The sequence below is a fragment of the Alligator mississippiensis genome, chromosome 1 (genome assembly GCF_030867095.1).
Source record: "Alligator mississippiensis isolate rAllMis1 chromosome 1, rAllMis1, whole genome shotgun sequence".
Taxonomy (NCBI): Eukaryota; Metazoa; Chordata; order Crocodylia; family Alligatoridae; genus Alligator; species Alligator mississippiensis.
The window spans coordinates 148,210,377-148,236,470 of NC_081824.1; the positions used below are offsets into that span (position 1 = coordinate 148,210,377).

The 26,094-nt window shown below is 42.6% G+C and overlaps 1 protein-coding gene across 1 annotated transcript in view; it reads right to left on the reverse strand.

The window, feature by feature from the left end:
• CAPN9 (calpain 9) overlaps positions 1-20,020 on the reverse strand; it is a 50,624-nt gene extending 30,604 nt beyond the window's left edge. The window contains exons 1-7 of the mRNA XM_006267915.4: positions 19,808-20,020; positions 9,682-9,751; positions 6,419-6,537; positions 4,710-4,843; positions 4,022-4,190; positions 2,225-2,308; positions 1,418-1,503 (exon numbers count right to left, since the gene is read on the reverse strand). Of these exons, the coding sequence (XP_006267977.3) occupies positions 1,418-1,503; positions 2,225-2,308; positions 4,022-4,190; positions 4,710-4,843; positions 6,419-6,537; positions 9,682-9,751; positions 19,808-20,020 (875 nt within the window). The remainder of the gene's footprint in view (positions 1-1,417; positions 1,504-2,224; positions 2,309-4,021; positions 4,191-4,709; positions 4,844-6,418; positions 6,538-9,681; positions 9,752-19,807) is intronic.
• Positions 20,021-26,094: the final 6,074 nt, after the last annotated feature.

Consider the following 26,094-nt stretch of genomic DNA (forward strand, 5'->3'; position numbering starts at 1 on the left):
GGAACAGGCCATGTATACATACAAATTAAATTGAGTTTATATATATATATAAACTTTATAAAACTTAATTTATTTAAACCATCTATGGAGTTTCCTTCTAAAATGGTAATAATTTGTATTTTGCCTATTGTGGATATTAAAAACAGTTTAGGAAGTTTCACTGTTGGGATCTAATGAGTCTTTTCGTCTTTGCACAACAAGCATAATATTAAAGAACTACATGGGCACAGAGGGGACCCAGTAACTACTTTTAACAGTTAAATGCAGCTTGGCTCCTTGCCTGGGCCTAGTTACTGTGTACACTGCAGCTCTGGTAGCATTAGAAACAGAACACAATGAATGTCAGTAGAGGGATGCTACATAGTGAGAGTCTGCTCAGTCTCTATACATGGCAGGGTCATTCAGCAGCCCAACATTTGGATGATTATGCTGAAAAAACTGCAACAGGAATGTTAAAATATAAAAATATGCATTTTCCATTGGAATTATCCTCAAAATTCATGACCACACTTATATTAATATAATATATGATATTTACTTGTATTTCATGCATGCCTTTTCCCCAGAAATTAGGCCTCCCAAATTAGAGTGCATGTTTTAACTGGGGAAGCTGATTTTCTGTCTGGAATAGAAGCACTCTGCTTTGATTCCTGTTCCTGCATTGATTCCTGGTCAAGGCAGCAGTGGTATTTCTACTTAGGCAACTGAGGGACCCAGCTGACTTAATGGCTTGATGTTCTTCCCTCCACAGGTGTTAACAATCATCTCTCCTTTTTAATATTTTAATGTGCCACTAATCAAACTAACCTTTCTTCTAGCAGTTACGCTGTCTATTAGCAACTCCTAGTCTTTCTTCTCCTATTTCACAGCCTTGCAGGATATTTTTAGCTCTTTTCAAAATTGTAGGTTCACCCATGGAGACCAGTCTTCAGTAGCAGCTAGAAGTTCAGCTTTTGGTTAAGCAGGAATGGGAGGGAGGGTGTGCTGAAGAGCAGGCTCTACCCTGCTCTATGTAGCCGTAACTTTTTTTCTTCATTCTGTCTTCCCAAAAACATGCTTGCCTTATTTGGAGGCATGTGATATGCAATAGCATATGCTATATAGTAATATACAATATGTAAGACAAGTTTCTATAAGTAACATTATATGCATATATAACATTTTTATCAAAACCCAAATTTTGGGACTAAACTTTGGCAATGTCCCTTTAAATGGAATCCAAGCAGTCTGGAAAATACTGAGGTCTAGGTGTGATAATAGCAATAGTATTTTATTGCTTGTGCAGACTCTTAATTTAAATGTCTAAGTAACACCAAGAGCTGAAGATAAATGCAAAGCACTATATACATATTGACTTAGCTCTTCTTTGTTAACCCAGATTCTTTGCAACATAAGTGCTAGTGACAGAAACACTGACTTGTCACTCCAAGGGCCATTCCACTCCACTTGCCCCCATGGGTTTCTTATTCTTATGAGTTCCACCTTCCGGCCCCGGTAGCTCACCTAGAAAAAAAGGAAATATTGAATGGCCTGAAACTACAATGAGCCTACGGATAGTGCAACAAACCTTGGCTGCTGACTGTCATTAATCAATTTTCTCCAGTTTACAGGCTGTGTCATTCAGCTGGGCACTAGGGAACTGTACCAGGGGAAGTGTATGGGAGGGCAAAATGGGGAGAAGGGAATGGAAGTATTTTCCCACCATGGAACAAAGCTGCTTAGCAGTTAGGGCTAAGTTAGGATGCTAATTAAGGATCCCTGCTCCACAAGGGAGACAAGCCAAAGGATACATATAGCAGGATCCTGGCCTCCCACCACCCCGTGCCCCTTTTGGGACAACAAGCTCGATGGTTGTACAGGGATGCACTCTGTGCCAAAATCCCGTCCCCTCCTTGTGTTGTGTGGCCACACCAATTCTGCAGCCAAATGGCATACATGTGACACACAGAGGGCAGTCTGTCACAGTGGTTCCTGACTTTTCTTCAGGTGACCTCATTCCTGAGCTTGTGACCCTACTTCTGGTTATAAGTCTCACTTCTGCAACTGAATGTCTAATAGGCTCATGACTCCAAGACCTACCCCACCCAGCTCAGGAACCACTGATTTATGACTTACTACTCTTAAGCTGTGGGTTTCCACCATTTGTCTTACATGAGATTTGCCTTTATTCATTTCCATCCCATATTCTACCATACACAGCTGATGCAGAACAATTGGGACATACCTCATCGATGCCAGTTACTGAATATGCATGACCTTTTATAAGGCCGAAAGGGGTTCGAGCTTCTGACTCAGCAATGCTGCTAGTCTGAAATATGAAAACAAACTTAAGTGCCTTTCCTTGAAATGTAGTTGTAATGGATTGCCAATTTTAGCTGTTGCCATGCCCAGAGGCCCTGATAAGTCAGTAGCTATACTAACAGGTATTGCAAATGATTACATATGACATTGTCTTATAGGGAAGTCCTTTCCTCCACAAGAAAGTTTCATTCTAATTCTTTTTCTATGGATTGGAACTAGAACTAGATGATATTCTTGGGGCAAAAAAGTTAGTCACAAAAACTATGAGGTTTTGGTTGTTGCCCAAGTACTTGTAAATTTACCCCCAGGTGTATTGAAAAGCTATGGGTGGAAAAAAAATGAAGTGTGGAAGAGACAACTTCTTCCCCATCTTTCTCAATAGTCCAACAGTTAGTGGACTCATGCAGGATATGAGAGACTCGGGTTCAGTTCCCTTCTTTGCCTGAGTGGATTTGAATCTAAATCTTCTGAGGAAGCGTCCTAGCCAACTTTTGGTTGGGGTGCTCTCAGTTTCTGATTGACACTGTTCTACTTTGTCCATTTACCCTTAAACATTTACTGGATAAGGGACTGGAGCCCAGGTGAATGGCCTAACTGCCATGAAAAGGAATCATTCTCTCTCCCAGGCTCAAGTCAAACACCTCTCATGGGAGAGATGGTGAAAGCCCCTTCCCAGGATCAACTCTATTCCAGTAATTAAGGTCTCTCTTGAAACCTGGGAGACCCTGCCTCAAATTTCTGCTTTGAATGAGGGAGAGAATGGTTAAAGTCTCCCATATCTAGGTGAATGGCTTAATGACTGAATTACTGGATAGAAAGGGAACCCCCGCGTACTCCTCTCCCTTCTCGGACTTAGTGAATTTACTTCTTCACTCCCTTTACTTTTTTTATGGGTGCCTGAAAGCAAAAGCAAAAACATCATGGGCAATGAACCATTTCCTTTGCTCCCAAACCACCATTTTTCAGCTTTTGTATTTTGTTAAGAAACCTGCAAAACAGTTTTGTCAAGTTAATCCAAATCACTTTGTTTTTGATTTTCAGTCTGGTTGTTAAACCAATAAAATCAACTCATTGCATAGCCCTCAGCAAAATCATCCCAGAACTTTCCCTTTGGACACACTGGGGACTGACTGAGACTTCTGAGAGAACCATCTTCTCCCATCCCTAGAAATGTGTCCACTTGGCAGAGATCTAACACATCAGCAGAGCATTGCCTTACACAGCTGCTGCCCATACACTCCAGTGGAGCACTACAGGCTTCAGAGTTGTAAATCTGGTATCTTACATGAGCAGGAAAATTCATTTATGAACTAACCTGCAAAGTAAGCCCCCAGAAGGATCACTAGAGGGTTGCAGCCTAAAATACCTTAGTAGTGATCACTGAGGTCAGTAGTTACTGGCCCCCTTCCATGTGACAGGGCTGTGAATAGCTTTAACCCAAACCCAGGTCAGGAGAATGGGGCAGGAAATACAGGTCACACACAAACAAACTGGACATCTCAAGTTGATGTTTGATGACTTTCTTCCTCTGATCAGCTAGTTTAATGACCAAAAGGGTTTTACCCATATATTAGATTACAGCTACTCTTTATAAAGTTGTGTCCTATTTATTTGCCATCCATTTCATCTGTGTTTCTTTAAAAACATTTTTACTTTGAAACAAAAATCACACATACATAAAATGAAACTAAGCTCAGCCCGACTCCAGCTTCTTACTTACATCAATGGAGCAGCCCACCATAGAGCCTTTCTTAAGTGCTTTCTCTAAAATGTCATGGAAATTGTCAGGGGCTTTTCTAACTTCATACATTTCTCCAACTCCTCCAGTGAAATCTTCCATGGCTTCTATTGCACTGCCTCCTTTCAGGGCTTCATAACTGCCATTCAGTCTGAAAAAATACACCTTAACTGTGAGACATGTTTTTAAACACTTTTTCATGATGTGCTGAGCCTATCTTCTGACTCATGTGGGCATAAATCAGCTGTAACACAAGTTAAATCAGTGCAGTTGTTAATACTGGGGTCATTCGCCTCTTCCTCTAGACATTCTCAAACCACTGGTTCATTACTGGTTCAGATCTGGACCAGGTTAGCAGGGACTATGCTGTCTTGACCCTATCATTGTTGATCAGTGGTCTGCTGAATACCAAGCCAAATGCTAGTCACATTCCAGGTTTTATCCATAGCAGTAGGTATTATTAGCATTCCCAGCAGAGGAACAAAGAGCATGTTTTAGGACTCCATCCAGCTCCCATTGTGGCCAATTGGAGTCTTTCCATTAATTTACTGGAAGCTGGAGATTAATTTCATACCTTCAGGTCAGAGCTAAGGCAAAAGGAAAAAACAAACAGAAGGGGGTATCTGAAAAGTGAGAACAGTGCCTGTACCACGTGACTCCCAGCACTTACTTGGCATAGGCCTTCTCCAGTAAAGCACTCCAAAATTCATTGTGTTCGGCTGAGTGCAGGAAAACCAAGCGGCCCTTGAAAGTTGGTAATCGATCATCAATAACGATATCCAGCCACTCACTGTGTTGCCAAAACTGTTTAGAAGGGACAGAGAGAGGATCATTGAATAATTTATAGTATTTGATAGGGCTAATGACGCTCTCTAGTTATTGCTCTAACATGATTCTGAACTATCTCAGTAACTTTTAGGGGTGATTAACTAGATATGTCTATACTGCTTCTTCAGCACCTTCTTAAAGAAAGGGAGGCCTGGTGGAGGGCATCATCTACAGAGGGCAAGGGAAACAATGGAGGTATAGCCTCTGTTATAGGACTATAAACATGGCACTCTGTGAGCCAAATGAAATTCAACAAAATAAGCAGCAAGTTTCTCTTCTGTCCCAAAACACCTTCAACTTCTCTTCTCAATAAAGTAAAAAGTAGGATATTCTTTTTTTACTAAACGTGACACATAGACACCTGAACTGATACAAAGTGACCTACCTTGAACTGCACTGCTTTTCTGGTAATGATACCTCGCTACTTCATTTAAACTGTAGTGTTATAAACAGTAGTAAATTATTTAAACAGCGCTGAATTGAAATGAGAGGAAAATAGAGTAAATAGGAGAAGGGAGAGACCAGGGTGGCAGCCCCAGAAGCCACTTTGGGGGAGTGGAGGATACAAAAAGAGCTGCAACCTCAGCAACAGCTGATTGCACTGCCCTGATCAACACCTCAGCAGCCAGCACTGCATTGGGCATGATGTGGCTGCTTTGGGTGTGGAGCTGCCTGGTTACATCTCTGACCATGCATATTATGAATCAAGGGCACCAAAATATGGAATAAGTAACAAGCCAAGTTCATGGCAGAGAGGAATTTTCTGTCCACCGTAATTTATCTCTGTATGAACAAATCCTATAGAATTCTACAGGGTTTAATGGAAAGTTATTCAGCTTCCCTAAATTATTCTGAAAAGCTACAATATTAAGTATAGAACAGTATTCTTTCTATGGAATTTCTAACCTACACAATTCTGTAGTAGAGATTTATTGTATTCTATTTGTGCTCTAACACCATGCTTAGAACTGTGGTATTTGAGCACTGAGTATTTATTTAAGTCTGTATGCTTGTTTAACTATTTTATACAAATTACCACTTTAATTCTATTACACTGTATTGGACAATTCAGAAGGAATTGGAATCTGAACTAATCAGATACCCTGAGAGAGTTGTGTCTGTATTTCTTGATGTGAATTAGATATAGAGCATCATGTGGCTCAAGCCATTTTAAACATACAGACATAGCCTGTTGAGTCAAACGATTCTCTTGGTTACACCTACGCATCCCTTCTGATTTCCTGCTAGTGGAGCTGAATGTGTGTAATTGAGAGTTGAATCTGACTGTGAATATTCAAATCTTCCTAGGATAATGCCTTGATTTCTACCACTGTGTTTCACTTTAAAATAGGGAACCAGGTGTGACTGCATGACTAACATTTTTCCTGGTTTTCTTATCCAGAGAGCACAGTACATTTAGGAAGGACTGTTTAGAACATCTCAGTCACTCTCCTCAACTGTAAATTGAAAACCCGACTCCAAAACAGACTGGGACATTTAGCTTCCCAGGCCCTTGACAGGTTTGAATTTTGTGTTGTGTGTTTATCTTACCTGAAAATGAAATATTCCAGCATAACCAGTTCCAAAATTTTGATCCTGAGGTACAACTCTGGCTAAGGTTTTGTCATTCAGAGTAAGTGAAGCTATGGCTGCTAATAGCCAGCAGTCACCTGGAAAATGAAAAGAGCAAAGCATAGATCATCCATAACATGTTGGGAAAATGCACAAAATATATAGGGCAGACATTCTGTAGCAGTCTTGTCATAGCCTCCATGAGTCTGTTCTCTGTTAAACTGTTATGCTTGAAGTCAATGGAGTTTTTCTAGATGTATAAAATTGTAATTGAGATCAGAGTATTGCCTTTTTTACATTATGTGATCCGTATTTCACAAAGTATGCATTAAGAATTAACATGCGTTGATTCAAGTTGATTTCATTAGCTTGTGATTTTCGTATTTCCCATGGCATGTAAACTTCTCCAGAACCAATTAGGAACACAACTGTCAGCTGTGTCTCTCAATGGGCTAAGTTTTGCTTTTTTTATTACATCAGTGTAAAGCATGACTAGTTCTACTCAAGTTATTTGGATTTACAATGATTTTAATGGGCTTTGGCCCATTATTCTAAAAGTTCACAAAAAGAAAGGTACTGAAGCTTCATTTGCTGATTCTATGTTGGTTTCACATGAGACACTTGATAAGAGTCACAGCTATGTTTAGCAGTATACTGGCTGGTTGTCTATCAATTAGGGGTACATCAATAACCTACTTAACTTAAAAACTCAAGGAGAGGATGGGTTGTCTGGTACTAGCCAGGCAAGATGCAATGCAGAACCACTCCATTTGCTGTTCTCTAAGAAGTTTTATAGAAGCTGAGCAAACTCTCAACCTCAGAAAATCCAGCGCAAAATTTCCCTTCACTTTAGCAGGACCAAAATTTGAGAACGTCCTGTGAATTCCTTTTCCTCAGAAAAAAATCAAGACCTTGGCTTTATGGTAGTGATTCAGGAAAGGGAAATGGCAGTTCTCAAGAATGAATCAACCACATTTTTCCCAGTCAAAAAGCCTGACACAGCTTCTATGTTGTTTGCACTGAGTGAACAGAGCAGTGAGTGCCTCTTACTTAAGTAAGTGAGTGTCCCTTACAAGACAGCCACTACACTCTATAATTCCTGTAAGCTATTTTGTCAGAGACTGATGGGATGCCACATGCACATGACCTCCAGAATTCCTCTGATGGAAAGTCTTACACAATCTGAATAGAATTATACAAATAGCTTTCCATGGAAATGTAACAAGGCTGCACAGAAATTACTCTAAAGCCCTACAGAATACAATAGAAAATTATCTTTCTTAGGGTTTTTAGGTCCATCCTATAGTGCTGTACAAGGACATACCACCTTTCACTTCTGTAGGATTATAGTTGAGGTCCTTTTGAACTATAGTTCCATTCAATTCCAGGCACCCACTGTGTGGAACAAGGCGATTTAGAAGATAACAGCATTATGGAAGTTAGTCCTATAAATACCATGTGCCTGTGCAAATAACCTTTGTCTTCTTTAAGACACCCTCTTTCTACCATAGTAACCGCTTTCCAGAGACTTTGTCCTCTTCTACTACAGTCTGTAAGCATGTGGTCCTCCAAGACAGTGTAGCTGTGTTGTGGCAGTGTAGCATGTCGTATTAGCGTGCTAATCAATACATCAAAACACATGTTGGGAACTGTAAGCGGGTTTCTGTGCCAGTTGCCTTGCAGGCTGGCTTTGCTCCCCTTGGGAACTCCTTAGCCAATCCTCTAAATACAAACAGTCCTTGGACCAACAAGCAAACCAACAAACAAACCTTTCAATCTCTTCTCCAGGTGGTAAGAGGGTCCCTTAGTTTAGCTCTTTAGCATGGCCCTTTCTGGTAGTGAGCTTATCGTGGGTCTATTTTGCCTCTTGCCTGCAAAGTGATGCATTCCCTAGCTCACTACTCTCTGCTCTCGCTCCTCTGGGTTTTTAACTGCTGGTGGGATATTCCCTCACCAGCTAACTGCTCACAGCGGGGCTTCCACAACAGGGCTAGCTGCTTCCTCTTAAAGGGCCAGATCTCCCTGTTACAGGATGCAAATACCACGTATGTCTGGGTAACCCACTGACATGCCCCATATTGTCAAGAGAGACAATAAATGTAGCCAAGAATCCAAATTCCTGCAGAATACTATGTGCTTACAGGACACAGAGCAGATCTGACCTGAGGAACCTACGGATCCCATACATTTCCAAAGGAGCAGCAACAGGGTGTTCTCACTTTGCCCTACCCAGAAGTTCCAAAACTTAATCATGTGATGACCTTGCTTAATATGGATGATTTCCCTTGAGCCTATACATACACTGTTCATGTGCCCTGCCCCATGTTTATTGCAGGACTTAACCCACCCCAGTTCCTCCATGTTTTTCTGCCTGCTCTTACCCAACAGTGGCCACAGCTACGAGCTGCTGACTGTGCAGTAGCTTGTTACTAGCGTGCAGTAGCACCGCGTGGCATGAAGTGTGACGTGATGCTATTGAGCAGTGGTAATGAGCTACTGCGCAGTCAGCATCGCCTAAAAGCCATTCAGCGATGTAGTCATTTAGTACTCATGTATGTAAGTACTAAATGACTGTGCTGTAACAACTGCACAGTCATTGTCTTGTGTAAACACGGCCAATGAGAATTAAACTAGGATGGTTAACCCATGAATGAAACAGGGTTAAATTGACCTGTTTTAGTTTTCGCTTACACTGGGGTAATTGGAGAGAGAGGGACAGCTGATGTTGAGGTGCAAAAGTGTGCTAAACCCCACCCCCTGTTAATTGCAATGTAGTTAGGAGACAATGAGGGGCTCCTGCTATTAAATGCAACCTTACTCGGAGTTGTACACCCTAATTTGAAAACCTTATCTTAGCCTATTCAAGTTCCTTTTAATTTGAAGGCAAGAATGTGATACCTTTATCCAGGCAACCAGAAATGGGTCTGAAGTTAGAACGAGAGCATGTGTATTACTTCTAGTTTCACTGGTTCCACTAACTCAGGAAAGAAGGGGCAAACCACAGAGCTGTAAAAGGGCAGCTTTGCACTCTAGGCAGCAGTGGCACCCAGTGCAGTGCTGCCTGCTGTGCTGCTGGTAGCTATTCTTGAGCCTCCTCCCTACTTCCAAAGGCAATAATTGAGGCTGCTGCTTGAGTGACAGCCCTCAGATATGTTATTGCACAAGTCCTAGTCCTCCCCACCACAGACTAGGATGTTTTGGCATCACAGATCTTAGCATAGGGGTGAAAGATAAACACTCACCAAGATCCCCTTGACAAATGTCAGTTCTTGTAGCTCCTCCACTTATAAACTGTGGGTCATTAACAATGTCCTGGGAGAGTAAAAGAATGAGTGGAATAATTTAACAGATGCCTACAAAAACATTGCAACATTTAGGTACTGGACCTGTCACACAGTATGTGAAGTACATCACCGTATACCTTGGGAACCCGACAACCACAGGAGAGTACAGCTACTATGAAGTACTATATTGAACCAGTAGAGTGTATCAGCAGCGATAGGATCATTTGTCTTAATTTTTCCAATTACTTGGTATTTATCAAAGGTATTTGGCTGGCAGTCTTGATGGATAAAATTCTTTGCTTACCTGCGGAGCATGCCTATCACAGACAGTGGCCAGCAGCCATGAACACATCTCCTCTGGAAAAAAACAAAAGGCTGATCCCAACCTTTGTTTGTTTTACTGAGCAATGTTAGTTTTAACTGGGAGTTGCAGCAGGTATGCTACTCCACACCCTTGTGGGCTCAAAGGTTGAGAAGCACTGAGAATACATGGTCATTGTAGAATGAAGACAGTTTGGACAAGTATTTCTCAGACTGTTTTATATTCAATTGACATATCACAGATGTTCTTTGCTGATATTTGTCTATGGAACTTGTCTCTTGCTGAATGGAATTATGATGGACATCTACTGGCTCATTGCTCTTGTAACCTTCTGCGTAGAAATGTTAGGTATTTATATGACCACTCAGAATATCAGAGTGCACCATAATCCTGGAGGTATTTATCCTGCTGCAGGGAAGTGCAAGTACCTCCATTTTTCAGGTGGGGAAATTGAGGCACAAAAGGACTTGCCCAAGATCAAGCAGTGAGTTTCTGGTGGAACCTGGATTTGAATCTGTATTTCCAGACCCCCAGGCTAGTTATCTAATCACTGGACCACCCTTCTTCACTTACCAAGTCTTTGGCACATCTAAAACATAGCTCTGCAGTTTCAGCTTTGCACTAGAAGATAGGTAGCCCTGTATCCTGGTCCTTGCTCCTACCAGAAATGAAGACAAATGCAAGTAGAACCAGCCAGTGTTTGGTCAGGACCACCAGAAGCAATTGCCACAACAGGAACTGTCTGTAACTGGCTTTCTCAAAGGCTATGTAGAAGCTGTTAAAATCAAATGTAACAGAGAGAAGGCCTATTTCAAAGCTCATTGAAACTAAAGGAAAGATTATAATGAGTAAGTCCATTCAACACAAGGCCAGAAACAAGAAGTGGGACACTTGCATTAGCATGGCACAGTGCCTAGCCTAATTAGCTCTGCAAAGAAGAGAGAAGCAGAGCGTATTAGCCTGGGCATAGGAGGAATATACACTAATGCAGCTATTCTGCTTCCAGTCCAAGAACCATCTTAGAATATCTCTGTGCAGTGCTGCCTTGTGCCATAATGACATGCCTTCATTGACTCCCATGGGCTTCAGATAAAGAAATAAAACCAAGAAATTATTCCCTCATAGACTTCATGATCCATCCTTGCTTTCGTTTTAATTCAGAAAGTCCTCCTGTCTTGCATGATTACACAGGAGGTGCTTCATGTAATCAGGAGGATGCCTTGTTGGTACCATCTTGATATAGCTAAGGCTTCAGTCAAGGCATCAGTCAAGATATGCAACCCTATAGAAATCACAACACATAAACCTAGATAGGCTGTCATTATTGCTGACAAATAAATAAGTAAGGGGTCTGTTTTCTCTTGCATTTGGGTAACTTGCTATGCCAGAAAAGTCTAACTGAATTGAAGTGAATTGAATTGAAATGAATTGAATAAACTGGGAAAGGCTGCCTGCTCCTCCTCTGCTACATTGAAGGGATGCACATGCATTTAATCAGTCAGCCCTTAAATCCCATTGCAGAGCTGGTTGTATAATTTGGTCCAAACTAATCCAATTAAGACTCAGGGAAAGAAACCTCTCACCAGTGTATTTGCCAAAGGCAGAAATTAAACAGGGGTAAAATAATAGAAGATTCAGTTTCAATATCTCAATCCCTTCAGTTGTGTGGATAGAAAATGGGTGGCTTTTGGTGTATTTATTTTATTTAAAGACAATAAGAATATTGTACTCTCAGAGAGCTTCTAATTCCTTTTCTAGCTAAACAAAGTGGGTTGAAGTCCAAGTTGGACAATGGGACCTGGCAATATTGAAAAGCAAGCTAAACAGCCTGAAGGTTTTGAGTGTCAGAATATGCTGCAAAGAGATTGTTCTGCCAGCTTTTCTGCATGTGTTAGGCTTAACATGTGTAAGAAGGTGGAATGTATATTATCTGGGTGGAGAAGTTATTTTAATATGTTGAGGTAAGAAAAGTGACCAAATTGTTGAATTTGCACGTCATTATGTACATTCAGAGGCATCCCTAGAGGGGCATCCCCAGAAGCAGGCAGCAGTGTCAGCGGCAGGGGGGTGGGGGGGACACACATGGGAGGATAGCAACTGCTCGCAGAAGCCAGCGGTAGCAGTGGAAGGGGAGCAGCGACCACCCATAGAAGCTGCTGGCACTGGCAGGGCCACAGTGGGGCCTGTACACCATTGTCCGTGGGGCCCAGGGTGGTTGCCTCAATTGGCCCCCTCCCCAGGGATGGCCCTGTGTACATTTTTTTGTGACAAGCAACCAGGACCTGAGAAAGGACCTTTTTCAAACAAAAATAATCCATACATTAACAGTACTACATAAAAAAACCATAACCCTTAAATGAAGGCTCTAAAATAATTTAAAGCAATAGCAACATGTTCTCAGGACTGGCAGATGACAAAACAAGGAGCAATGGTATCAAGTTGCAGCAAGGGAAGTTTAGGTTAGATATTAGGAAAACCTTTTTCGCAAAGAGTAAAGCACTGGAACAGGCTACCCAGAGAGGCTGTAGGATCTCCATCCTTAGAGGTTTTTAAGACCCAGGTAGACAAGACTTTGGTTGGGTGATCTATTTGGGGATAGTCCAGCTTTGAGCAGGGGGTTGGACTAGATTACCTCCTTAGTTCCCTTCCTACCCTAATTTCCTATGATTTTATGTAAAAACTGACTCCAGACAGGATAAAGAATGAGCAACCTCCACTGAGCTGGTAAAATAAATGTCAATAGAGTTTTTTTTGTTTTCTCATGCCTATTAAATTAGCTTGATAATAGTCCTCCTATTTTAATAGACTGGGTATTTGACAAAGCTGGTAACTAGCTCATAAAAAACCTTATAACTTGCCAATTGTTCCAACTATTTAGTCTAATAAATAAAATATATCACATCTACCCAAAACCTTGTCTGCTTATAACCTGCCAAGCCCTTCATTTCCCTGTCCACAGGAACACTTTTGCCACACCCAGAGCTCCCCCCTGAGTGATCACCATGATCTGAAGTTGACTCCTTTGGTGCTAGTCCTTGCTGTGTATGAATTGAATTGCTAATATCCCACTAGGAGTTGGATCAATTGAAGAGCATATAGTGGATCAGGGAAATGAATAACACTGGGGCTACATTTATAACTTAGCAGTGGGTGTGCTATAAAGTCCCCCTTGTGCCTAAACAGAATACAGGTCATTATACTTATCAGCCAGCAATCCTCATACTGCTTGTAGCTCTGGTTATCCTTGGTTCAACCCTGGCACGTTGGCCTTGGGGGTCGACTGCACACATTTTGTTGAATGTTTCAGATCCAAAGTGGTTGAAAAAGGTGACAAACTCTCAAAGTTAAAACTGTTTGTCCTGTCCCTCGAGGATGCTTCGTGCCCCTCTTTTAACACCCTAGAGCCAAATCTCTGTACTTTTCTTTCCCCTTTTATGTTTCTCTGGTGGCATAAAGAGGGTGAAAATGACCCTAAAATAACCTTACATTAAGATTTTCCTTGGGTAGAATAAGGCCACAGAAATGTCTCTTTGCCAGACCCTCTTCACAGCACCCATGATAAAGAATGTGCTGATTTTTTAGGGAAAAGGATGTGGTCCTAGCGCTTTGTTGCAGCTGTAATTGTTCAAGAAGCAGCCTCAAAAGACTTGTTATCTGCTAAGTACAGGTTACAGCAACCACAAGGCTGCTGAGATGTATGCAGGAAGGACAAGCTGGAAATACAGTGAGGTTCAAAGTTGGTTTAAAGTCACCTTCCAGCCATTCTTTGCCCGCCCTGAGCAGAATGCCCATTTGCTTTATTGAAAACTGAGTATTCCCAGCACCTCTCAGTGTGCATTCAGCAGTGAACTGCAGCACTGTAATTGAAAGGCACAGTCCTACTCCTGTTGAAGTAAATAAATATGAGCAGGTCAAAAGAGCATACCCTTACTCAGGGCAGAAGAGAAGAAGTGCCCACTGACCAATAAAGTGATTATGCCAACCTGAAATTTGCACATTAATTCTGTATAGCTGAAGCTTCTGTAGGTAGCAAAGAGGATGACCTATTTTTAGCATGTTTTCTGGTTTCAAAGGAAGTGATCAAGATGTGGTGATCTGGGCACATTCCTTCACGCTAAGTCCCTTTGTGGGAGGCAGCATTAAAAGAGGGAGTTTGGTGTGTCAGAGGTAGAGTAAGCAAAGGTAAGTCAAAGTGGACCTTATTGTTACCTGAACCACCTGTTTGTTAAATACACTTTGCTGCATCTGGGCTGTAAGTAAATGATAACAGAAGCAATTCATTGCCTTTAAAAATATAAGATTGTAGTACAAAACTATAGGGATTTCGATAACATGAGTGCTGCTTATAGAGAACCTATGTTTTACAGCAAGTGCAGTGTACGGCAGTTACCAGGAAAACAAATCCAATACATCACTTAGCCAGTGCTCAGATACTCAAAAAGTGTGTGACCTTGGCTCAATAACTTTCATTCCCTAAGGATCAGCTGTGCAGAGTTCCCATCATATTTTGCATGCACACCCTGGGGGAGGACATCTTCCCAGCTCTAAGGGACGGCACAGTTGTGGTCATTTGCAAGTTTTACAAATTATACTCCATATTCTATTTTTAAATAATACAGTTCCACCTGACTTGACAGCTCCGGTTATTAGCTTCACAGCGAGGTCATTAGTTTGATTCTGGGCTGGAACATTAATAACTGACATTATTGACAGTTGATTGATTGGTGAGCTCTAAAGCGGATTAGTGGTCTGAATCCATCTCTGAGAGCATGGTCTGTGCATCTTGATGAGCACCATTGTGGCCAGTTTCATTAGGGCCCAAGAGCCCATTTCTCTTTTCACTTACAACAAAGCAGTGTCCCTGACTATCAGCGGTGCTGGTATAAACTCAGCAAAGAATCAGGCCCCAAGGACTGCACTGACAACAAAGGATGTATTACTGGCCCTCCCAAGTTAGGGAGGATAAAGAGTACTATGCTGCTACTTTAGCCTTTTATAAAACAGGAGACTTCAGTTTCCAGGACTATCAATCCAACACACCATGAGCACATGGCAAGACTCCTCCACCACCTTGATTCTGCATGGTGCTATTCAAACTTTGGGAGCTTGACTTTGCAAATGCTCATATTTGGATTAGAAGCAGTACTACCCATATCATAGTATTACATCCATCACCATTTTATACACAGAAGCATCTGGGAGCATCTAAGAGTGCCTTGATCACAGCCAGTTTTAAGGTAGGTGGAAGGTGTAAGCGAGCAACATATTGCAGTGGTTCAGAGTACCAGCTTCATTCAAAAACAGACATGGGCATTTGCAGAAGGGCTCAGGACAATTTCTCAAAAGTGGTATTGTTTGAAAAGGGGATAACTACCAGGGCAGCCAAAAACCCACTGATGCGACAGCTCCCAGAGATTTCCATCAGCAAAGTGCTGCAGAGTCCTGGGAGAGTTAAATGTATCCAACTGTCAGAGACCTGAAAAATGGAAGGGAAGATGCCATATGCCTTGTCAGTGGGGAATTCCTTTCTAGGGTGTAGTGATGTTAGATGACAGAGGATTGTGAACTTTATGCCTCTCCACATCAACATTGCTGAACTTGACTGTAAATCTGACTACCTGTTCAACAACTGCTGTGCAACAATCTATATACAAACCTAACTAGGAGCAGTTCATGACCTATAAAAGGAGAGAAATTATGAGTTCACATCATAAAGCATACTTTTATTCTGTGGTACAATTCTGAGGTTGTATATGCTGGAAGTAAGGGATGGATTAGGTGCCTGAGGAGCAGAAGCAAAGTTTAAATTAATTGCTGTGGGTTCATGGTTCTCTCAACCCAGTAGCAGCTATAATATGGAAGAGATACCAGTGGACTAGGTATTGAGCCATTTTGTCTTTCTGCCTGGGCTTGAAAAATGCATTCTCTCAATCCAGGCTGTTGGTTTAATAGTGAATACCTGGTATGGAATTACAAGTATTTATGGGCCTGATCCAGAGCCCAATGAGATTAATAGGAGTCTTTTGTTGACTTCAAATAATTTGCATTAAGCCCATAAGGCATTCATATTATGCAGGTCCTGGCCCTAGGTGAATTAGGCTGTTCAGTATTCAAAATCTGTTTAGTTTACATGGTTACATGGTTACAGAACTTGGGTATTTGCCTTCAGTTGTCTGCCTTCTGTAATAGAAGAAGGATTTGCCTTTTTAAAGCCTATCTTACATCTTGCAGTCTGTGGAAAGATTTCAAGACCACCCTTGCATTCTGTATATTTTGGAATCAATGAAGTAGGGACTATCCCTGAAGAATCCCTTTTAGGTTTTTTACAATACCAAGTGCCTCCTGGGGTGGAACAGGTTGAGAATGTATAAGCCAATTTCTCTCTTAACATCAACATAACTCTAGTGTATTGTCACTGATTTCAGGGTAGCTAGTATTAATTTACATCAACATATACAAAAAGAAAATCAGGCCCTAGAAATTCCCTGTAGATCTCTAGTCAAGCTGCATGCATTCAATAAAGCTGCAAATGTTTAGTGTATTAAGTAAAGGCAGCTAGAAATCTAGGTCATATTACAACCAACTGAGGCTTTAGGTACGTAGTTTTCGACCTGTTTAGACTTAGGGCACCCCTCATTAGATTCGAGGAACTGCTCAAACCTGGCTGTCATTTTTTTTTGACTACAGAAAAATAGTAGAGCAACACTTCTGTTGCAAAATACTCAGAAAGACAGGTCAGAATGTTTTTAACACTACAGATTCCTATTCGAAATTTCTGGGTTTATCTTGTGAATCATATTGATATACATAGCAGTGCTAACACTGTGGCACCCCTTGACACCCTTGAAAGAATCTAAAAGCACCCCAGGGTACCACAGCACCCTGGTTTCATAGTTTCATAGTAGCTAGGGTCAGGAGGGACCTGAACAGATCATCTAGCCTGACCCCCTGCCACAGGCAGGAATGAATGCTGGGTTCACAAGACCCCAGACGGGTGATCATCCAACCTCCTCTTGAATTTGCCCAAGGTAGGGGCGAGGACCACTTCCCTGGGAAGTTGGTTCCAGATTTTGGCCACCCTAACTGTAAAATATTGCCTTCTAATCTCCAGCCTAAACCTATTCTCCATCAGCTTATGACCATTGTTCTTCGTCATGCCTGGTGGTGCTGGGGAAAAAAGAACTCTGCCTATTTGCTATTGAGAATCACTGCTATCTAGGTTTAAGCAAAAAACCTTCAGTTCATTCACTTAGGTATCTTGAGGTACTGAATCTGTGCTGAACCTGTTTTTTATGCACTTTAAAGCCACAGATTCATGCTTCTTACTAATTGAATACAAACACAAGTGAATGACAGAACCATCCACTTTGGCAGAGCAGTGCCTTCGCTGACATGATTTCTATACAATATCCAATAATTACTACTCCTTCCCCATGAAAGTAAGTTCTGCAAACTGACTTGTTATGTAACTCTTGAGAGAAGGGAAACTATTTTAAATTTACCATAGGTGAAGCAAAAAGAAAAAAGGCTAAAAAACATCCTAGAAGGTACAAAATAACATTAAGATATTGGATTTCTCAGTGTGTGTTGCAAAACAAGAATATTGATGTGATAATACCTAACAATAGTGTCAGCACTGGACAGGGTGTCAAGTGACAGTGGTGTCATTCTTGATTCTGCCACTGACCTTGAGGAAATTCCTTCCCTTTTCCATACCTCTCCTTTCCCTCACTCCTTTTGCCTGTCTTGTCTATTCAAACTGTTAGCTATGGAGGAGAAGGACTGTCTCTCACCACAGGAGAATGAGAATAGAATTGAATCTCATTTTCACCCACTTTTACTAATTGTGTAAGGCAGGGCAGGTCGGCATCTTAGGCTGTGTTCAGACAAGCCTGGATGTGCGGTATGTGGTGCCACAGATAGGTGACCTGTCTGCAGTGCCATACACCACACATGAAGGCAATCCCTGCACTGCTACGTTGAAGCACGTGGTGGGGGGTTGAAAATCCCAGGGTCAAAAAAAAACCAAGCTGAAAAAAAGCGGGGTGGCACACATGGTGGCAGTGAGTGCCACCCAAAAACAGTGCCTGACCAGCCAGAGCTATGCTCCAGCACAATTGCTGGTTCCAGCTTCCTCTCCCCCACCTGGGGCAACCTGCCACACACCAGAGCGCTCATGACACAGGCATTCTCCAGGGACAAGTAGCAGTGGCACACCTTGTGCCACTGCTACTTGTCCCCAGGGAAACACATGTTCCCACTCATGTGCACATAGCCTTAGAGACTAACTGGTTCAGAGATGCATAAGCTTTCATAGGTGACAGCCTACATCATCAGATGGACTCGTCTACACAGACAAGTGGATTAGAATAGCTCTTCTGGTGAATTCCCCTCTATAGACCAGCACTAAATTGACATATCCTCTGAGTGCTTGAGTGTAGTCACTAGGTTGGGGAGAAATACAACCTAGGGAATGGCTTCATCATGTTTCCAGGTTTGCTATGCTCAGACAGGAGAGGGTTAGCATGAAGGGAGAGAGTACCTCTCCCTACATGGGATGGGGACTTTCATGAGTTGGCATTTCACTACTGTATCTGACCTAGATTGAAGTCCCTTCAAATTCTACTTTTTATGATTCTAAGATTTTGTAATCCTCAGCTGGTGTAACTCTAGTACCTTCAGTGAGACCACAGGAGAGTAAAAGGGAGTAGGGTTTCATTGCCTGTCAGCTGGTCCTCAGGAACTGCCCATGTACATTTTTATCCAGTGGTGAGTGGAAGCTACATTATGGTAACTTAGCTGTCTTACACTGAGGAGTAACATACTTAAGGGTCAGAGGAAGATAGGGGGTAAGCTCCTTTCACTTATACCTTCTTATTCTTTCCTGTTAGTTGTTATGCTTGATGCACTCTTCTTCACATAAGCACATATTTTAATATGGCAGAAATCACTGCCTAAAGCCATGTCTCATGGCTGTTACCACATGCTAAACCTGCACTGTAGCATCTTTTCTGCTCTTGTTGCCAGGGCTAGCCAGTGTGAGCTAGCACATTATTACTCTTACCCACTTTCCCCTTTACCATTCCTGCCAGGCACCAGTCCTGCCAGGAGTAATGTGAGTGTTTAAGCCTTGGAATAGTGCCAACAGAGTGAAGCCAACAATGTGATATGGCTCTGGGTAGAGGCTTCCTCAGTCCTTGCTTACATGGACAATATTGTCCTTACAAATATAAAAATTCTGGTCTGATTTCTTTCTTGCATACTAAGGTATAAATCAGGGGTGACACTATTGACTACAATGTAGTAAAGACAAGATCAGAACAAAACACATGAAGTATTCACATGAATTTTGCAGGGTGTGTGTGTGTGTGTGTGTATGTAAAATTAATGATAATATTCACCTATATGCTACTTAGTGGTCTATACACAAATCTCTCTATATATATATACTTGTTGAGAGTCTTTTTCTCATTCCAGATGACCAGATCCTGATTCATACTGAAAACTCTTTGGGGGCAGAGACTGTGTACGAAAATACCTGGCTCCACTGCAGTCAACAGCAAGACTCCCGCTGACTTGGGCAGAACCAGGATTCCCCCCCACATATTTCATCTGAAAGCTCTGGTGCTCTCCCTCTCAGTTATCACATCTTTATGTTAGATTTGATTCTCTATTAAAGGCGTTCAGGTGTCTTGTCACAGGCAAATAAATACATGGTGCCCAATAAGAGCAGTAACAGCCTCTGGACTGTGCCATACTCACCCCAGGCCTTTTCCACACAAAGGGGATAGATGGCCTCTCACTGAAGAAAAGAGAGGAGTCAGTGGCTGGGAAGTCACAGTCCTCAAACAGGATTCCCTTCTGCTGGCACTCGCGCTTCAGCTCCTCATATGTCTTGCCAGAGGAGTGTGTGGCCCGTGCAGTCTGGGGCAGTGGGGGAGCCTGGGGTCTCGAGTCCTGGTACGTGTAAGGCATAGCTCTGCCCCTCCTGCAGCAGAGAAGGCTTCAGTGATCCCAGAGACCCAGGGGGGAAGGTAAGAAGAGACCAGGGAAAGATGAAGAGAGTGGAGAATTTCAGCACCCGCCAAAAACAGGAGGCAAAGAGGAATGAGGTGCTCACTGCAGAGAAGAAAGACAGGAGTGTGTGTGCTCCCAGGGAAGTAAAAATAGCCTGAGCCCCTCCCCTTTTGCACCTGTATGAATGGCAAGGAGACCTCCCTTTCTTCCTGAAATAACAATAGAAGAGAACGCCTCGAGAGCAAACAAAAAAGCAAACTTGTTTGACCTCAGATATTCCAGCTGCTCGGTGTGTTCCCTCAGGTATGTAACCCCGGGAGCCACGTTGAGGAGCAGAAAGATACCTTTCATTTCATTTCATTCAAGTTGTGTAAGCTCTGCCTAGGAGGAGAGAAAGAATACCTGCACACCCCCCTCCATGGCACTGGACCAAGCCCTTCACAGTATGAGGAGGGCGGAGGCATTTTCTTTGCTGGCTGGATGAATTTGAGAAATGTCACCATGCGTGAAATCCTCTCGTGTCTCCTGGTCCAAAGCCACCAGATGTAAAAGCTGAGCCTTATTATGAGATATCACAAACCTGGAATCCTTTCATCATACCTTTTCCAGGCCAAAAGGGCACCAGAGATGACTGCTACAAGACAGCTGGCACTCTTGCTTATAAAAGGAGGAGGAAGACCTTCCTGCAAGAATGCTAGGTTAGATTACTAGGCTCCAGAGCCTTTTTACTGAGCAAGTATAGCAGGGTCCTCCCTCCTGCCATCTACTTCCATGGGGAAGACCCAGGATGAAACCTGACCACAGGCCTGGAAACCTCTCAAGAAAAGTGGATGCAAAGTTAAGTTGAAGGAAACTGGATCATTAGCAGGTATGGAATATTCCCAGGAGGACTAGCCTGGTGTATCAAGTGGAGTGGAGACAGCATGGTTAGATGGTGAAGGGTCTATGGTGTGGGAGACTGTGGTGTGGGAAGGCCATGCATTGGACAGAGACAGAAGATTTGGTGTGGGTGAGGGGTGCCTTTATCTGCAAAGGGATTTTGATGGGTTGTGTAGAGGGAGGTTTCTTTACACATTGTAGAATAGATTGTGGCATAAGATGTTTATGTAACAGCTACCTAACCACACAGTCCTATTTTGGGGACTTTTGTCTGCCTGTAGTTCTGTTTCTTCAGCTATTGTTTGCAGCTTTCACCTGTCACATCACATCTACTATTAGACTGTAAAAGCTTTGTGACAGGGAGGGTGTTAGTCAGCACGCTGTGGGAGCTCTGAAGAACAGTAATTAACAGTGTTTCAAATTCTGCTTTGGGGTGGACTTTCTTCTGTGCCTACAAATGTAGAAGATGCATGCTGCTTCATAAAAAATATGGCTCATGTAATACAAAACATGAACTTAAAATACAAATGGTACTAACTGTTCTTCTCGTTTCATTGGCCCTTTGACAGGTCAGTCAATTTCAATCAATGCGACTTGGAATTAATTCCTTTCTGTTCTGTTATTTTTCAGGATAGTGTTGGAGAGAGCGCCTTCCATTTCATGCTCACCTCATTTCATTGCATCATTGTTGTTAGTGCCTGGAGGCCCCAAATGAGATCAGTGCCCCACTTTCCTAAGCATTGAACACATGCATTGTAAGTCTCTGTCTCAGCCATTCTCCTCAGCAGCCAGCAGTCTGAGCAGACAAGACAGAAAAAGGGTGTGAAGGAAAAGAGAGGCACAGAAAAGGGCAGTGATTTTCCCAAGGTCACGTGTTAGGCTAGTGGCAGAATGAAGAATGGTACCATTGTTGCTTGACACCAATCAGTGTCCTGTTCATTAAACCAAACTGCATTGTGCAGACCAAGTTTTTCTTCATACACTTGGTGAAAACTTAAGCAGGGAAGATATGCTTCTTTATCATAAAGACAAATTCTAGTGACCTTTTCTTAAAAAAAACTCTAACTGTGTGCTTTGATGGATGGACTTGAAATTTGTCAGAAAAGCGGACTTTTTGTCTCAGAGGTTGTGTGTGCTGACCCTGTAAAAAACATGCTCAGATATGGTGAAGTTATAACTCTGAAAAAACGGTTTGGACACATTCAGTAGAGACATTCTTTAGAATTTACCAGCTAAATTTTCCAAAGATTCCACCTGCCCCAGGCTGTGTGTCAGCCTGTGGCGCAGAGGACTATCTGAGGAAACTGCAGCTCTAGTCTGTGTAGGCCATGCTGCAGATCAGGTCAAGGCCACTGAACTAAGGGCAGTGAGTTTTTTTTCCTCTTCTACTCTAAGGCTAGGTACAGACATTTAAAAAGCCTGAGGTGGAATTGATCTAAGTCACATGGTTTTCTGTAAGCAGCGTAGTTTAGATTGGTAGTGAACAGAGCGCACGTTCACTCTTAGGTAGGAGGGAGGAGCAAATCTTAGACCAGGTTCCACCATTTTTAAACCAGTCTACAGGTGCATCTACACATGCCAATTTAAGGCATATTAGTCATTTTTAAGGTGCATCAAGGACACAAGTCAACACGTGCATGCCCTTAATGCACCTTCAAAGTGGCAATTTTAGGCTATTTGTACCTAAATTTGATACCTGCAAAAGCAGGTATCAAATTTGTGCACAGATAACTAAAGCATCTTAACACACATGTAGATGAACTACGGCACATTAACACTGGGTGTATATTGAGTGATTTAGTCAACTTTAGTCCCAAGTTGGTCCACACACCGCGTTAATGCTCCTTAGCATGTGCACGTGTAGATTTGTGCCTAAATTGCCTTGATGCACATTAGGCAAATGTGCATTAAGTTTAGGTGTGCATAAAAGCATGTGTAGACATGCCCTATGTGTGCAAAACTGTTCTGTTATGGGTATAGACCATTTTTGTGTGCCGAACTTCTGTTCAGTTACAGGTATAGCCTGGTTTTCGATCACTTATACCAGTAAAAGTGCAATGTCCGTACCTGGCCTAAAAGGCTATGTCTACATGGTTAATTTAGCATGTCTGACAGTGGTGCCCTTAGATCGGCTGCACTGCTCTAGGTAGGTTACCTCTACTGGAAACAGTTTAACCAGGGGTCATTAATACCTATGGAATGAAGAGATTAGCAGGAATCAAGTAGATAATAATTAGGCCTGTGTGAAGTGGCTAGTATTCACTTCAGATTCGGATTCAGTTGATTCGGGGGACAGTGATTCAATTCAATGATTCATATCACTGTCCTGAATAGTTTCGACCAAATTTGATTCAGAGATTCAACTGCTGCCGAATCAGCCAATTCTCCAAATCACACAGGCCCCATCCCCCACCTGCTCTCAATGGTTGCCCTGCCCAGCCCCAGCTCCTGGCTCTTTGAAAAAGAAATTCCCTACTCACTGGCTGCTGCTGGGGGGGGGGGGAGGGGGCGGGGGGGGAATCCCTGCTGCCCCCCACTACCCCATGCAATGTGAGGGGCTCTGTCACAAGCCCCCCAACCCCCGCCTGCTCTCCCAGTCCCCCCTTTCATGGCTGCCCCCCCACCCCAGCCCCTTTGAAAAAAAAGCAAACCTCTGCCCCAGTCTTACTGGCTGCTGCCTGGCTGGGGGCAATCCCCGCTGCCCCCAACACTGCTCCCCACAGGGGGCAGGAGTCAGGGGGTGCTCAGTGGGGCTGGGGGAGCAGGCAGAGGATGGGGCCTGGCAGGGGTCCCCCCATGGCCCCTTCCCCCCCTCCTCTAACCCCCCTCCCTTACCCCCTACTTACCAGCATGGAGTCTGGGTCCAGCTCTCTGCGGCAGCGAGAAGGGACTGACTGAATCTCTGAAGCTCTCTGAATCTTTTCTGAAGCAATTTGGAGAGCTTCAAATTGATTCAGACCTTTTAACTGGTCCCCTGATTTGATTTGGATTCAGAGATTCGGCCACCGAATCAGGCCAAATCTCCTCCAAATTGAATCAGCACCTGAAGCTTCGCACAGCCCTAATAATAATGTGCCATTAAGTCAGTTAACACCATCAGCTCTGCCTGAATAGAAATGTGGCTGTCCCTTCTGGGAAGTCTGCTGCAAACTTTGAATGAAGCAGGAATCAAAGGGGGTGTAACGACACCACCAACACCCCTTCTCACCCCCCCAGATCTGTCCCTGCAGACATCCTTTACAAGTCAGCTTGGTGCAAGACCTATTAAGTCAAGCAGCTGAATTTAACAACAGAAATTTTTATTTCTTACAGCTATAAGAGACAGTTTTTACTACAAATCCTGACAGCTCTGACTCAAAAGAGTATACTTATTCACAAAAGGACTTAAAGACTTGAGTAAGTATTTTCTTCAGTTATGGCTGACTGTTATGGTCCATTACTGTGAACTGTTTCGTCAGAGGAAGCTAAAGAGACTTTATTTTCCTAATGAGGCTTTTGCTGTAGCTGCCACAGAAATGGGAATTTGAAGAGGTGTAGGAGAGGCAGCTTTGGACAATGCCATTAGGAAGGTGAGCAATATTTGGGATTTCTATACCTACATGTTGTGTAAGTGCCTCTCAACATATTACTTGAGCAGGAGTTAAATGGATAAAAGCTTTAAGCTACTCCTTCACTCAGGCATATATTTCATTCTTTCGTTGTTAGAAGAAATGATACAATTTCATTAAGAAAATGTTGGACTTAAAGAATTCATAAAATCTATTAATGAGTGACATTGTCTAGTACAAGATTTCTTTCGTTCATTATTTTATTCCATTATTAATTAATTGTATTGTAGTAACACCTAGCGGTCCCAATCACGGACTAGGACTTTGTTGTGCTGTGTTGTACAAACACAGAATGTAAAGCTGGCTTCTGCCCTTAAGATCTAACAGTTTAAGTATCAGAGGTAAGACAATAAAATGGATGGAGTACAAGGAAGCAATGAAGTGAATTTGGGACCTGTATGCTTCTGGAGGGTACCAAACTGACAGTGGTGTTTCCTGATATGAAAGGATCACCCCTCTCTGGATAAGAGGAAAATTACATTAATTCAATTCTGGATTTTTTGCTAAGACTAACGAGGTTGCCAATTACAACAATAATTTCTATTATGCTCACATCTGAACAGAGACCAACACAATATTACATTTTGCTAGCTAGCAGCTTTTGGTCACTACTACAACACATGCCCAGACAGCATCACTAGAAGCAAACTTCCTCAAGCCCAGAATACACCAAAAGGATCCAGACCATGCCATAACAAGAAATGCAAAACCTGCCAACACATCTCCACCACCCCCACAATTACTACACCCCACAACAGAGCCATCAGCATCCCAGGATCTTACAGCTGCACCTCCAGAAATGTAATATACCTCATCCAATGCACCAAATGCCCTGATGGAAAATACGTAGGAGAGACCAAACAACAACTGCGCACCAGAATGAACACACACCAGAAATCTATCAAAGACAGAAATACCCAATTACCAGTGGGGGCACATTTCTCACAGGAGGGCCACTCTCTCTCCAATCTCTCAGTCCTGATCCTCAAGGGAAACTTACACAACACTTCCCAGAGACGAGCCTATGAGCTCCATTTCATCAACCTGCTGGATACTAGAGATCATGGACGAAACATAGACATTGGATTTTTGATACATTATAATCCGCCTGGCAAGTGACTCCTCAGCCCAGCCCCTGGCTTCTTTACTTTTCATTCCATCCAGGAAGAGCACACACCAACTGCTGAAACTTCCTTAGCCTGACGAAGGGTTTTTGAACTCGAAAGCTTGCTTAATAACTTTTCTCCAACTATTTGGGTTGGTCTAATAAAAGATATCAAATTCACCCAAGGAACCTTGTCTGCCTACGTCCTTAGACCAACACAGCTACAACCTACACCCCTGCAGACAGCTCTCTGCAACTTATCAGCAAGTGTTCTGTAGGTCAAAGTGTGGAACCCACTAAATAAGAGTGAATGATAAATGTGCATGATCTTCCTTTGACATATTGGGTTGTTGTCTTCTCTAAAGCCTTGATAACTTGATGTATTACTTTAGTCTCTCCCTAATCCATCTCTCTCTATTCCAACACCACAGTGAACAGTG